Here is a 14865-nt window from a genome sequence, read left to right on the forward strand (position 1 = left end):
CATACACTATCTACAGTAGCGTTCCCTTCGTACAGTTTTCTTGTCCTACGATGTACTGTCGACTATACATACTACATACATATCTACAAGTGTATTTCCCCTGGATGTTTTTCTACCCAGATGGACTGTACTTATCATACTACATCATATCACAAGGTGCTTCCCCTGGATGTTTTTCTACCCAGATGGCCTGCACTTACCGTACTACATCATATCACAAGGTGCTTCTCCTGGATGTTTTTCTACCCAGATGGACTGTACTTATCATACTACATCATATCACAAAGTGCTTCTCCTGGATGTTTTTTTTGTCTGGGCAAACCGCACTTGACATACTCCATAATTTCACCCGCATGTTTTTCCCTGGGCTGACAACACTTGTTGTTCACAATATCAGTTATGAACAAAATTTGAAAAGTAAGACCTTATGCAAGGTGCTTCTGCTGAATGTTTTCTGCCCAGATGGACTGCACTTGACAAAATCTGATGTATACCAAGGTGCTTCCCCTTGGATATTTTGTCCGGGCTGACCACACTTGGCTGTCATAATGTATACCAAGGTGCTTCCCCTTGGATATTTTGTCCGGGCTGACCACACTTGGCTGTCACAATGTATGTCCAAGGTGCTTCCCCTAAATGTTTTTTGTCTGGGTGGACTACACTTGTTGATCTTACAAGCGTATGCAAGGTGCTTTCACTGTTGTTTTTGACCATATGGACTGCACTTGACATAATCTGATGTATCCCAAGGCATTTCCCCTGGATGTTTTTTTGCCAGTGCGAACTGCACTTAGCCTATTCATATACACTAACGATCCTTTAGCCACTTATTCTTATATCTGATTCCTCCTTCAAATCTATGAATGTATCGTGCTCACGCTTGTTACATATGTGGACACCTTACATACTATTTGTTGTCCATGGGCAGAATCTGTATTACCTGACATGGTGCCTGTCTGGAGTTTCACCCTATGTGTCATACTTTGTTTCTTACTGGGCAAAGAGCATACCTGTTCCAGAACTAATGCTATACCCCACAGGTGTGCCTCCTTTTATAATTGTGGCACACCTGTTCTTTCATGGTGGTTATTCTCTGCTTGTTTGATTACTTTTGAGCCTTCACTGGCTCTTTCACTTTTGCAATATGGGATTCTAGCTTTGGGCGAGAGGAGATAGTACCATTGCAGAAGTTAACATTTTCTAACCCTGAAAATGTATTTCCGATAGGTACTTACCTCCTCTTCTCACTTCCCGCTCTTCCTCCCCACTGATTTGCCAGTGTTTCTAGCTTGTATCTACCAATTCTCCAAAGTGAGGGTTGTGCTGCCATGGTAGAGGGAGCTACCTGTGCTAGTATAGGTGGCACAGTATGATTGGTGGAGGGTAGTCACCTGATCAGCACATGTTGCTGCAATGGTGCAAAAATGAAGGGGTATAAATGACTGGTGCACTGTTGGAAAATATTAGCAATGCTTAGAGGGCAAATCAGATTGAGATAGCTTTGGGTGACAGGATGTACATATCGGAAATACATTTTCAGTGTTAGAGAATGTTAACATTAAGAAACTTGTCTTACTGAATCTTGAAGACCATTTATTAACAATTACACCTCTTATTTTAATTGTCTTAGTTTGATGGTGTCATTTGATACATGAACCTTGTTGGTATATTAGTATTTGTCTTATTTCAACCACTCTCATCCTGAAGATGTTAAGTCAATGGAACATTGCAGTTAGTTATATTCTAACCTTGTTTTAGCTGCTTATTAGTGACATTATCTAAAAACTTTGTTGTTGAGTGTGTTAAATAGTTGAAAGATTTTATTAAAGATCTTATCGTAAAGTATGTTACTCTTGGAATTTAATTTGAACAAACTTTGTTTTTGATTATGAGAGCTGAAGAGGAAAACATTTATTAAGAGTAATATCTACGGTGACAAAACTAAAATTTATAGGAAAACACTAAATTCCTTAGGTAAGAAATATATTTGTTGAAAACAAATGAAATGATTCAAAAGTAGACAGTGTCCATGTATTTAACAACTACAGAAATTAAGCAGTAGATGCTACAGTCTTATTGTATACTTGTTAAAAGTGTGTTGCTAATGTAAATTATATTAACACTTTTTTTAAATAGGTAGCCATACTGGTTTTGTTGTTGATCTTGCTTTTCCACACACTTCTTGCTGTAGGATTTATGGTAAGTGTTTTTCAAGTAGCTATGACAATAATTAGAGGTGATTCCAGTAATCTTTGTTTCAAATAAAACCTCACTGTCACACATGTATATATATATATATAAAGTCTGTCATTTTACAAACTTTACCTTTAAATTCAAAACATGCAAGCTTACCCCTGAAATACTAAAAAATGTGTTGAGTTGTTCTCATGTTTTCAACAAACATGAGACTAAAGTTCAGAATGTCTTTGAATTCAGAAGTCAATGCTAATTTTGATATAAATACTTTCAGTAATGTTGAATCTTCTACAGAGTCATTGGAGGCCTTACTCTGATTTGAAGAGTAATCCTGTAGCTTGGTTGTGAGCTATAATTGATCATTTTATTTAGGCTGTTAATGACGAACTGTTTGCTAGTGTCACTGGTTTTCCAGTCGTGTAGACACTAATTTGAGGAACACATCCTGTCTCATATATGTTCTTTTTTAAATCTGGAACCAATTTCTATTACACCTCAGGGTGCTAATATCATGTTAGATGATTCAGTATTTAAATAATTATTTTGTCCACTTCCTCCTTGTAATTGGGTGGTTGCTGATGCTTTTATAAACTACCAGAATATCAATAACTTCATATTCCTGTACTGAATAATAATTACTTACTCAAGTTCTTGACTCTCAGACTGGCTATGGATGTCTTCCACATAATCTTTTACTTTGAGCCATCAGTTTTCTGTCATGTGCACTATGATTTGAATCTTTGATCTTGTGAACAGCTATTAGCTATTCTTGTTCTCCTGATTATTGTAGCTGTAATCAAATATCGACCTTGCAGTTGTCCATTAAATTTGGGTTTCACTGACACTGTTTCTATTATCATGAGGCTCATAATTAATTATGCATGTTGTTTTGATACTTTAATCCGTTATTCTTTGTTGAAAGGTACTTATCTTACTTTATCTTCCCATAGAATGTTGAATGAAAGAGCTTCTTTCTTGCATCATTTTGTCTATGCATGTATTTCACTAAATTTGATTTATTGTTCAGGAGAAGCATACCAACAGAAATTGATTATGGTTTTAGTTTTACTGCTGGTCATCATCCTTCTTCAAGGCAACAAGCAAGTTATGTTTATGCTCAATTATCTTCATAATATACTTTTCACTTGACACCTGCTACATCTACTTATACCTTTTAAACGTTTTAGGATAGCAGGTGAGCTGAGTCTTTTTGAACCATTCATTGATTCTCCTCCATCCAGAACATTTGTGGGATACATGGCTTTCAAATCCTTGGGTTTGACAGATCCTATATTTACTTTCTTTACTTTCACATTTGTCATCCTCCATGTTTTTCCTCTTTCTTCCAATCCTATTTGCTTTCAAGTTCTGGATCGGGAAGTTTCTGATCTCATTCCAAAAAGAGCAGTAAAGAATTTTAGCAAACACCCCAGGTGTCTTCTCTTGTCTCTATAGTTTTAAGAAAAAGGAGATTGGAGACCTGTCATTGACCCCCGTCTCAACTCAGTCTTTGCCTAGATACACCTCATTTCAAAATGAAAAGTGGGAAGTTATTGAACTTTTTGTATTAACTTTGTTACCACTGGTATCCTTTACTGTGCATGACACAAGGTTTTAGTGTCTTACATTCACAATTTTATTGAACTACTTTTTGTTTATGTATACCAATTAGTATAGCATAAAATCTTAGCTAATTATCCATATATTAATAGTAAATAAGTTTTAAGTTCTTAATTTTACAAGGGAGTATTAAAAAAAAACAGAATTTTCCCTAGTGTGACACATGTGACCCATTTTCTCTAGGCACCTTTTTTTTTTGCTATTTTATCCACCAACTCGCAAAAGTACGAAGTTAAATGTAACTTACTCACTATAAAATCGTCATTGCTCAGAGAAACCATAATTTTTATAGCTTTTAATTTTGTTTGGTTACAGAGCTATCAAATAGAAAATCAGACCCCTCTTGCCCCACCCGCCTGTCATATCATCCCTTTCCGGATTTGTTAATAGTTTTTGTCTTACGTTTAATTATATATTACCTATAACCAAGAGAAAGCGAAGGTTTTCATCTATCAGATGACATATTGTATAATGTGTTCTGAACACGTAAGCATCAATTTCACTCATAATACACAGTTTATTCCCATGGGAAAGTTAACAACTAGGTTGGATGAATTTGTAACGGATGTTGTTGCATAGTTAGAAAGGCAGAGAAATTTTGAGAGTTAGGGGACATTGTCTGTCTTTTGCATGTTGTTATTCTATGTTATTTGGTGCATTATTTAATTAAATAGAAATTATTTAATGCATTACTACCATTAGTATAAAAAAGGTAGGGTTAAGTGTCATCGACAGTAAGAAAAAAGAAGATTGGGTAAGTACTTTATTTCTTCTTTTTCATGTTTATTCTTTATTTATTGTTATAAAAGTAACTAAAATATAAAAACAAGGATTTTTTAGGGTTTTTTTTTGGTGGTTACGAAGATCAGTCAAATTGACCAACCTTGTATAGAGTTAGGGTAGAGAACATAACAGACAAAATATAAAGTTTTACTGAAAACAAACATTTGAAATGTATTTAGGAGGTTTTAGAGATTATACAAATGAATTTTGAGGTGAATAAAAGTATTTTAACCTTAACATGAAAATCACTTTGCACACGGATTATTCAAAACAAATACTCAATATATTCATGGATAAATCTTTATGTTAGTTTATTAAAAATACTTCACTAAAAATATGATTTTTTGTATGTAAAGGCTTATAATGTTAACTGAAAGACTGCCAAATTTTTTGAAGATATACACAATATATTGAAAATTATAAGTATTAAATCTGTAAAGACTTTAATCAAGTACAAAGAGGTCTCATGGTGGGTCAAATTGACCGAGTGTGTGTTGAGAGAGTTAAGGCCATTGAGTGAATTTGTCCTTCATCACATTACTTTCTTCATTTTTGTGTATTACTTTACTATCTTCCCTTCCATATATTTTCTATCAAGACATTTGTTACCTGGATATCAACCCTCAGTTTTACATGGACAATAGGCATACTCAGACCTTTTCTTCCACTCGTACACACACACACTTTTTTGATCATCCAACTAGCTGTATCTCTTGGATGGATCATTCAAAATTTCAAATCTAAGATTTTGGATCTCCTATGGCATTGCAGGTGTGAAATATTCAGGTAAAACTGAATTTACTTACGAGCAATGGGGGTAGGATCCTAGAATAACAGAAGGTTTGATTAGGATATTTGTGTGACGTAATGCTAAATAACTTAATAATGAAAATTAATGGAGTAATTCTCTCTGGATACAAGATAAATACAAAATGAAGAATGTTTATTAAAACAGACTTAACACAAACATAATGTGTACTTTTTTTACAGAATGATGGAGTGTTGCTTTTACTGGACTCTTGATATCTTCTCTCAAACTGCTCACTTATTGAAAATCTCTACCAGACTGACTATATCTGAAGTTTATTATTTTGCAATAAACCTCATATTTATCAAAAGCATCTACCACTATCCACATTTCTGGTTGTTCTCATTGAAACATAAGTGAGGCCATAATTGTGAAATATCAGCTGAACAACTATAGCAAGGCACTTCTGTCAGTATCTTTGCACAATGTGCAGTATTGCAGCAATAGCACAAAACAGGTGTTATCTCCTCAATAATAACAAAGGCAGCTGGAACAAAATCAGCTTAACATCTTTTTTGATTATGTGGAACCTGCACTTGCACAGAATAAAAGATAAATTCAGATTAAATATTATAATTTTACAAGAAGATAGAAATGCATGGAGTCTTATGTTTACATTCTTCTGTCTTCCATACCTACTGCCAAAGGTATCCTTTCTGTTTTGGGAATGTTGTCTTACATCAACAATCAGGGTGCTATTTGTTTTCACAGCCTTTGATTTTCTGCAGTATCTCTACTTCTTTAGCTTCATTCCCAAAAGGCTCAACTTTGAGTGTGTCACATTCTTGGTGTGATGAAAACTTTTCCTGACACCAGGGTCTTCCCACAAAGTGAACACTCGTCCTTTGGGGTTTCAGTAGATTTGTGGATGTTCAATGATCAATACTTTTGTTACATCAACCATCTTCTTCCATCAATTCTACTGGTCTCCAGTTAAAGATGCCTTAGGTCAGTCTTTGGGAAATATCTTCATTTATGCATACTCTCCACTCCACATTTTTTGAATCCTGAGTAAGACCTGTTACTCGAAATGCCAGGTTGTCCTCATTGTTTCACATTGGTCTGCTCAACCGTGGTTTCCCTAGTACATTAACATTCTATTCGAGAACCAGTTCCATTACTACTGAGGAATAATCTTCTACAACAATGTCAAACATCTGTTCCTCACAACAACATTTCAACATGTATGTTTTTCACAGCTAATTGTTGTTCAGTTTTTTGTCCAAGAAACCAAATTCTCATCATAGGTGGTCTGAATGTTAGACCATTCTCACAAATGCTCTTCTCTGGCTGTTTATCAGTCTCATTAGGCTGTTATTTGGAGTTGGTGCTTCAGACATTTTGTATTTAATTTATCTCCACCTCCTCAACAAATTTCTTCATTCTTTATACACTTGTTTCATAACTGTATTTTATCAGCTTCTTCAATAACTGGTTACAGAGCTGCCATGTTCATGTATCACAGAATTAAGCTATAAATCCCTATTGTCCACGTTATTCCAAGACCTCTTCCAAGTCTTTTGTCTTCAACAACCCCAAGTTCCTAAATGGAACTTTAGTTTGGCCCTTACAATGTGAGAGAACATCCCAGGGATGGTTCTGTATGTATGGTTTACCTCCTCTCGGATTCAAACATCTACCCACGTTTGCTGTGCATGGCAACCTGTGAAAGTGAGTAGAGAATCTTGGTGGTTGAGTGTTGTGAGGGGCATTGCAACACATAACTTTGGCCTTGACTTCCTGTAGATGGGTGGCCATGAAGGGGACCCTTCAGGGTCAGTTGGCTGGTCTAGGGTCAACTAGTCTTGGACATTGAGACTGATGCTAGTGTTTGAGTATAATTCCTATGAAACCCTGGCATAGCTCACTGTCCTAGTCCTAGTTTGACATTGTTGTGCATCCCTTTGAAGGACTCCATAGTGTAAGGGGTCAGTGGATACTGAATCTTTCTCTTATTCCTATGAATCATCAACAAATTGATAATAATAAAAAAAACAACAATAATTCGAAAATGACCACAAATGGAAGACTATAATCGATACTTTTTCCTCAATTCTGTAATGGAAGACTAGTCTACAGTCCCCACTACTTAACACTCTTGTATCTCGGTTTCTAATTCTGACAGATTATTTAGGCAAGTGTTTCTCTCATCATGTCAAGTTTTCTGCCCTCTTTAGATACAAGAGTTGACATTTCCATATCTACTGCTGTTTCTGTACCCACTACAGCATCTAATGAATGCTTGGGCCTCTCTCCATCAGTCCCAAGGTACAGGACTGTTATTCCATCATACAATCACTGGAATTTTTGTCTGACAGAGACCTGCCCAATCGGCTCAGGGCAGGATCCATGGAGGTCAATAGACTTCTTTCTAGAGCAGTGCTGTTCTTCCCATGGTGGCTGAGACAGAGTTCTTAGGACTTCTTTTTTGACTGTAAGCTGACATTTATTCCACTCACTAAGTAGCTTTAAGTCGAGTATACAAGGACCCTAAACATCCTCTGTTCCAATTTTTGAGGTGTGGATAGATATTCCATGCTGAATGTCTATCATGCTCTCCTTGTTCAAAGCTGGACTATGGTCTATGGTTCAGCCAGGGAATCTGCTTTGAAGATAATGGACCCTATAAACATTTAAAATAAATAAAATCAAATTTCAAGGAAAAGATGGTTACCTCGTAATAAGAGCCTCTGTACTTGAATCAGTTCAACTAGTTGGGACTTTTACAAGTTAAATGTATCTCTGTAGTTGTCTTAGCCAAAATTCCACCATCTATGCTGGAGATTCACGAGAGGGTGATGCCCTCTGAAAGTGAAAATAGGATGCCATCTGGTAGTTGATGGTGCCTCAGCAGGTACCTTTTCTATCATTTAGTGCATCTCCTTGGGGAACAACGTAATGCTTTATATTTATCTTTCTTGATCTATTTGGTGTTCCCATTGCACTGCATTCAAGTTGTAGAGCCTATCTTTGGGAATTGCTGGGTCTCTATTTGATTCTCTCTGAATGGGCCAGTTTCGTGTCTTGGACAGTTTTGTTGGATGTGGATGTAGGAAACCTTAACCTCAGGAGCACATCCAGTTATTAGCTATTACTGGCCTACTCCTCCAAGAAACTTCTACTATAGGTCCAGAACAGTGCATTGAAATCTGACCTTGGCTATCTGTCATATTGCCTGAATCCTCTTTTTCACATATTATTTATAGTGTTGTAAGAGTTAGGAGGTGTACTGCTAAGAAGAATTCATTTTCTGAGTGTCTTCATTTAGTCCAGTCTTCTGTGAGGCTGGTTTGCTCCACTTGTTTTCCCATTAATCCAGTCCATTTAATTTACTCTGGTTCTGGATTCCCTTTAACTTTGCTTGATCATATTTTCAAGTGTTGTGATCTGTATTGTTTTCTTCTTGCCCAAGGACCCAGAGTTTGATGATGCAGTAATCCTTATGATTCTATCCTGTTCTACCCTCCATCTCAATGTTTTGATTTTCACATTTTTTAAATTAAAATAATTTTCAATAATGTATTTACCTCTGAAATACATACCTGCCCACCTCCCAACAATAGGAAGAAATGTGCTTTCTATCATGACTGCATCTACATGAGAACTTATACACGTGCTCATGATGAAAGTACAATAAGTCACATGGAAGGTGAGAACAAGAATGGTATCAGTAAACAAAAAAGCTCTAGTTTCGAAACTAATACGAAAGGTTCAGAATAAACTTTTTAACCCCACACTTGTATTACATTTGTGTTCTTGGTATTTTATTCTATAGATATTTTTTTATAATGTGAATTAATACAATTTAAAATATCAGTCAAAGTTGTTTAGAATTTTTCTTTACTTTTTCCAAAACTGTACTTATCAAACTTGATAGTTTATTCTACAAGTATTATCATAATGTGTGTTAGTAGATTTGCAAATATCAGTCAAATTGGTTTAGAATATTTCCTTTTTTAAATGAAATTTGACAACTTTGCTTGTCATCTGAGACTAAAAATTTTAAGTTTGTTTTATAAACACAGAATGTATTTATATTGTGACTGGGTAGATCTTACTTGATGCACGTTAAACACCTATTAAACATAATGTGTTAACAAAACTTTTAGAAAAGTTATGTGTAGCTCTACTTGTTACTACACTACATTATAGTTCATTGTAATGTTAGGTAACCTTGAATGTACCATTTAAACATTGAAATGTGTAAGACAGAACACAAATGAGGATTAAATAGACCTGGTTCTTAGGGGTTTGCCATTTAATTTTTTTACTGAATAAAAAATTATTTTGAGTGATCTAGGGGGTTGAAATAATTTTTATTTGTTTTAGTTTGAGAGCTTTTATATAGTGTAAACTCTGAACCTAAAATGATGTTGACATTACAGTAAACGTATGTAATAACTTTTCAGTGAAGGGAACCCTTTGTTGTATTACATTCCAGTGACAATGTGTTTAAATTAGGGTTGCAAAACTCCTGGGAATTTTCATGAATTTTGGGAACATTCATAAATTAACTGTTTACTAGTGGTTAATAAGAATGATTTACAAATCTTACCTGAGGCTGAAATTGACATATTATTTTGTAAAATATATTTTTGAAATAAATCAGCTTTTTTCTTATTTAATACGATATTTAAGCAGTAGAAGAAATACAATATTGAAAAACATATGGTTGTGTTGATGCTTTAGTCATAACACAAAAATTATACAAATATCATTAACCATAATTACCCTGAAGTACAAAGAATGTAATAACATAAATGTAGTCATAACACGAAAACTATACAAATATCATTAACCATAATTACCCTGAAGTACAAAGAATGTAAAAACATAAATGTAGTCATAACACGAAAACTATACAAATATCATTAACCATAATTACCCTGAAGTACAAAGAATGTAAAAACATAAATGAATATTATCATTTACATTGGATACTTAAATATAAAATTAGTAGAAAAATGACTAAAACATTTGTATCTTCCAGCAAAAAAAACTATATATATACACCAGTACTTTATAACGGCAACACAGTCAACATTCTTGATAGTTTCACTAACTTTTCCTGAACACATGCATACTCTGCTTCCAAAAAATGCGTGCTCAGTGCATGTCTGGTGGGAGGTGTTGTATGCAGGTCTGATGTTTTTGAAGAATGCTTGCCAGTAATGATTTGTTGTTAATATCGGGGATGAACCAGAGATATAGTTGGCATGTGCTAGGCTTTCATCAAGTTTGCATTGTGTGCAGCATCTATGCTGTCAAAATATGATAGTTGCTTTGTGGCTGATGAAGTGTATGAAACTGGTTGACCTGAATCACTTGTGGTAGCAGAAAAACCAGATGACTGTGAAACAGGTTTTTGTACTTTTTCAGTTGGTGCCAGGAGTAACTGTTGCTGCTTTATTACACAGTGTTGATTCTGTGGTGCCTTTTTAGCAAATGAGCTTGCATCTTGGTTGCATTTTTGACATGTTGCAGTGAGCAGTAATTACATAAGTAAACTTCCTTGCCATCTTGTTTCACTGCACTGAAGTGTCTCCAAACATCAGATTGTATATGTGTCATTCTGAAATTCAGAAAATTATTTCAATGCCGATGTTCCAGATTAAAGCAGATATTATTAGACATTCTCTTGGTATCCTTTAAGTACAAGCAAATATAGACCCTATTATGTATGGAATCCATGTATACCTTAAGTCCTCAACTGATATATATAGGGCTATGGTAGATTAATTTTCTGGTCTAAGGATTCGCCACTCATATGTTTTGGAAATTAGAAAAAAAAACTTAATTACAAATTTATTTGCTGCTCCTATTTTGATAGGCTAGAAAGTGAAGAAAAAAATCAAATTTGAAAATTATTGACACTCTTCTTTTAACCTGGTGAATGTATGTACAGGGAACTTTTAATAAAAGTCTGAATTACCAAATGTTTAAACAAAAGATTGCTTTTTCCTCATGCACCCTAATAAAATACAGCCAAACACACTAGAGCCATGCATATGTAGAGGATTGTATATTTTCTTTATTTCACAAGATATAACTCTTCACTCAGTTTTATTTAAAAGCACAAATAAAAGTATGTACATTTTATATTTTTCTGTCGATGCTGTTTCAACAGAAATGAAGGGATTTCCAGGATGCATGGTTTACTTCATGTATAACTAGTGAATACACAGAACCCAGGGAAGAATTTTGTGGTTGTATCAACATTTAATGTTGTTATTGTTGATATAACCACTTGATAAATAACCAGTTACAACTTACAACATGGATTTTATTTTAAGCCATAACAACATAAAATGTTGATATAACCACTTGATAAATAACCAGTTACAACTTACAACATGGTTTTATTTTAAGCCATAACCACATAAAAAGCTTGCAGAAAATACAAAATACTGTATTTAAACTAGGGTTGCAAAGGTGTAGAAACTTTCCAGGGAAAGTTTCAGGAATTTTTAATGTATGGGAATTTTCAGTTAATTTGTAAATTTTGCTGAAACAATATTCTAGTAACTCTATAATAATTGTATTTTTTACTTTTTAACTGTATATTGTGCCCTAGAAACCTGTGTATGTACATTGTGTACATTTTAAAAACATCAAGAGCTTAATTTAAATTTCATATCCTCTGTCTGCATTTGTTGCTGTTGCTCTTAGTATTACATTATTTATATACCACATACATCACACGTGGTGTATCATGTGTGATGTATATAACCACTTGATAAATAACCAGTTACAACTTACAGCATGGTTTTATTTTAAGCCGTGATGTGGTTTGATTATGTTATCTGATTTAAATGCTTGTTCCAGCTAGTTAAAGGCCCATGTGATTAACATAAAGAGGTAATATAGCACTCTTGAATCCAAGCTCATTCATTTTCTAATAAAGTGATATCGAACACAAGACTCTAGCATAAATAGTTTAAGTAAGAGTTGATAAAACCCAGTAAGATAAATTTTCACCCCTGTATATTTTTTTGACCCAAGAGCTAATCAAGCTAAAAAAGTATTATTACTTTTTTATTTTCCTTTAAAAATACTTGGATTGAGTTTGTTAAATATCAGAGGTGGTACAATTTTATATACTTGGTGTTTTGTTTTAGAAAGATCCAACTGTCAATTAACACTATTTTTTCTTACAGAAATGATACAGAAACAGGATCTATTGTTCTCCTAGGTGACAACTACACCAGGAAATGCCACTTTCTCTGGTTCAATACTCACTCAGTCATTTTGAGATGTATATCCTTAAATTTGTAGCTTGTTGTTGTGAGGCTTAGATATTGAACACTTTATAGCAAGTTCTCAGTGTACATTATATTATTCTTCTTTAGCCAGTAGCACACTGTTGCTGTTTTTCTGTCTGGGTGCATAAAGTTTGTGCAAATGTTCCCAGCTGTTTCACAAATATCATCACTTTTGAAGTTGTCCTATTTATTTCACAGTTCAGGTTGAATAGTTTGTGGTGGCATAGAATGATGGAATTGTATAGGCTTTTATATTCACCAGTGGTACAACTATCACTGAAATAATGAATATTCCTCAGATGAGGCAGCAGCTTTTCCTTCACTAGGTGCTGTTTAATGTCACCGTTGATTCAGGAGTTTAGATTGTAGGAAATGTTAATTGATGAGCAACTACAAATATATACAGTGAACCAAATATCAACATGCATGTTATACTATCCCTCAGGAAATTGCTTTCCAACTGAAATAAAAAAAATAGCACATTAAAATAGTAATGAACTTCACCTAAGTCTGTAGACCATCAGTTTGGTTACCTGTAAATAACACATTAAAATAGTAATGAATTTCACCTAAGCAGGGTCAGTATAATTCAAAGCTGGGAGAGGTCAATCATTAACCAGAATTTGATCCTGTGATGTGATTAGATTCAAATTTTAAGTTTATTTTTTTTAAAGGAGATAGTTGTTGGTTGTTTTTTGCCTTGAACAATGCTATGTACAAATTTAAATGTAAACAGGGTGTGAAAGATTTGATCAATGATTCATATTGGGGAAAGACTGTAAGATTTAATTTCATGTTAAGAGTGATGGAACATGAAGAAAACCATTAAAACTTCTTAGGAGCAAAAACAATACTATATTCTGTTGTGATAAAAATATACATATATATTTTCATATTTGTGATTATTTTAATAATCTTATTTTGTTTGTCAATTAAAGATGATTTTGATACAGTTTGCTAATTTAAAATTTTTGTAATTAATGGAACATTAATTTTAGAAATTAACTATATGTGTAATTTTTGGATATAATGTTAGGTACAGTTTTCTTAATTTATATTACAGTGGTATATCTTATATTTAATAATAAAAAAATCACCCAGTCAATAAATCTTGAAGTGAATAATTGTGTACATTCCCTGTTAAGCCATAAAGCTCATATTTTTTTCATTTTGGCAGATTTATTTTTTTATAGCAAGTCACAGTATGGCTCCTGTAGACACTACAACTACTACTGCCTTTCTAAAAAGTACAACTAGATTATCAGTTAATGAACAGCTTTCAACTATTATCTCATCATTGGGAAGTAGCCCATCGATCGTGATAAAGAATGCAATTCATAAAACACTTAATTCTACAAACTAATTGGAACTGCAATCCAGCGTGAAGCAAAGGCTGATACACAAATCTTTAAAGTTGTGAAAATGAAACTTGAGGGTTCTGCTTTGAAAACCTTTGAACATCAAATAAAAGATTTGTAAAATCAACAGAGTTTCACCAATGCTCACCATTTTGTTGAAAAAGGAATACTATGTCTCACAGTGAGCTTAAATAATTTGAATTTTGTGGTCTTTAATTCACTCCAACTTTCTTCCTTTGGTGTAAAAGACTTGTTGATCAATTGTGAAAGTTTATTTTTAAACACAAGCACAAAAGAAGAGTGTATTGAGCAAAGTGTGTTTTTTTTTTTAATTGAAAACTGGGCTAGTCAAAGTTTTACCACATTTCTGACCATGTTATTTAAAAGCCTTCAAAGATGTAAAGATAAATTTTGTCAGTGAATAAAATCTTCCATGTGTTTGATATGGTTATAGTTCACTTTGTGTAAACAACAAATTCTCAGATTTTTAGTGAACAGTTTGTGGTAACAATTCAATTTATACACATTTTAATCTGTTCATTGATTTATACATCATCAGTGAATTTTAAAATTCTTGCTTTAAATAATTAATGAAATACTAATTCAATTCAACTTACCAGATTGATAATGGTTATAATAGTTGATTTGTATGAATACTTTTTTAGCCAATACTATAAACTTCTAAAAAATCAATAATTTATTGTTTTCATCTTGTACATGATGTTTTTGTAATTGTTTTCTAATTCTTGTTCAACTCCAAAATTTTGAAAACTAAAATGTCGGTTTTTTTAACTTCCCTGTAAGTTATTGTATAAATAGTGCATAAATATATATGTGT

At 33.6% G+C, this 14865-nt stretch overlaps 1 protein-coding gene across 1 annotated transcript in view; it reads left to right on the forward strand.

Annotated features, from left to right (window-relative positions):
- The window catches only part of LOC106472312 (protein YIPF1-like), a 37897-nt gene extending 23427 nt beyond the window's left edge, over positions 1–14470 (forward strand). The window contains exons 6-7 of the mRNA XM_022400921.1: positions 2137–2199; positions 13847–14470. Of these exons, the coding sequence (XP_022256629.1) occupies positions 2137–2199; positions 13847–14032 (249 nt within the window). The 3' untranslated portion in view covers positions 14033–14470. The remainder of the gene's footprint in view (positions 1–2136; positions 2200–13846) is intronic.
- Positions 14471–14865: the final 395 nt, after the last annotated feature.

Source organism: Limulus polyphemus, unplaced genomic scaffold (assembly GCF_000517525.1).
Source record: "Limulus polyphemus unplaced genomic scaffold, Limulus_polyphemus-2.1.2 Scaffold5239, whole genome shotgun sequence".
In the NCBI taxonomy this organism is placed as follows: domain Eukaryota; kingdom Metazoa; phylum Arthropoda; class Merostomata; order Xiphosura; family Limulidae; genus Limulus; species Limulus polyphemus.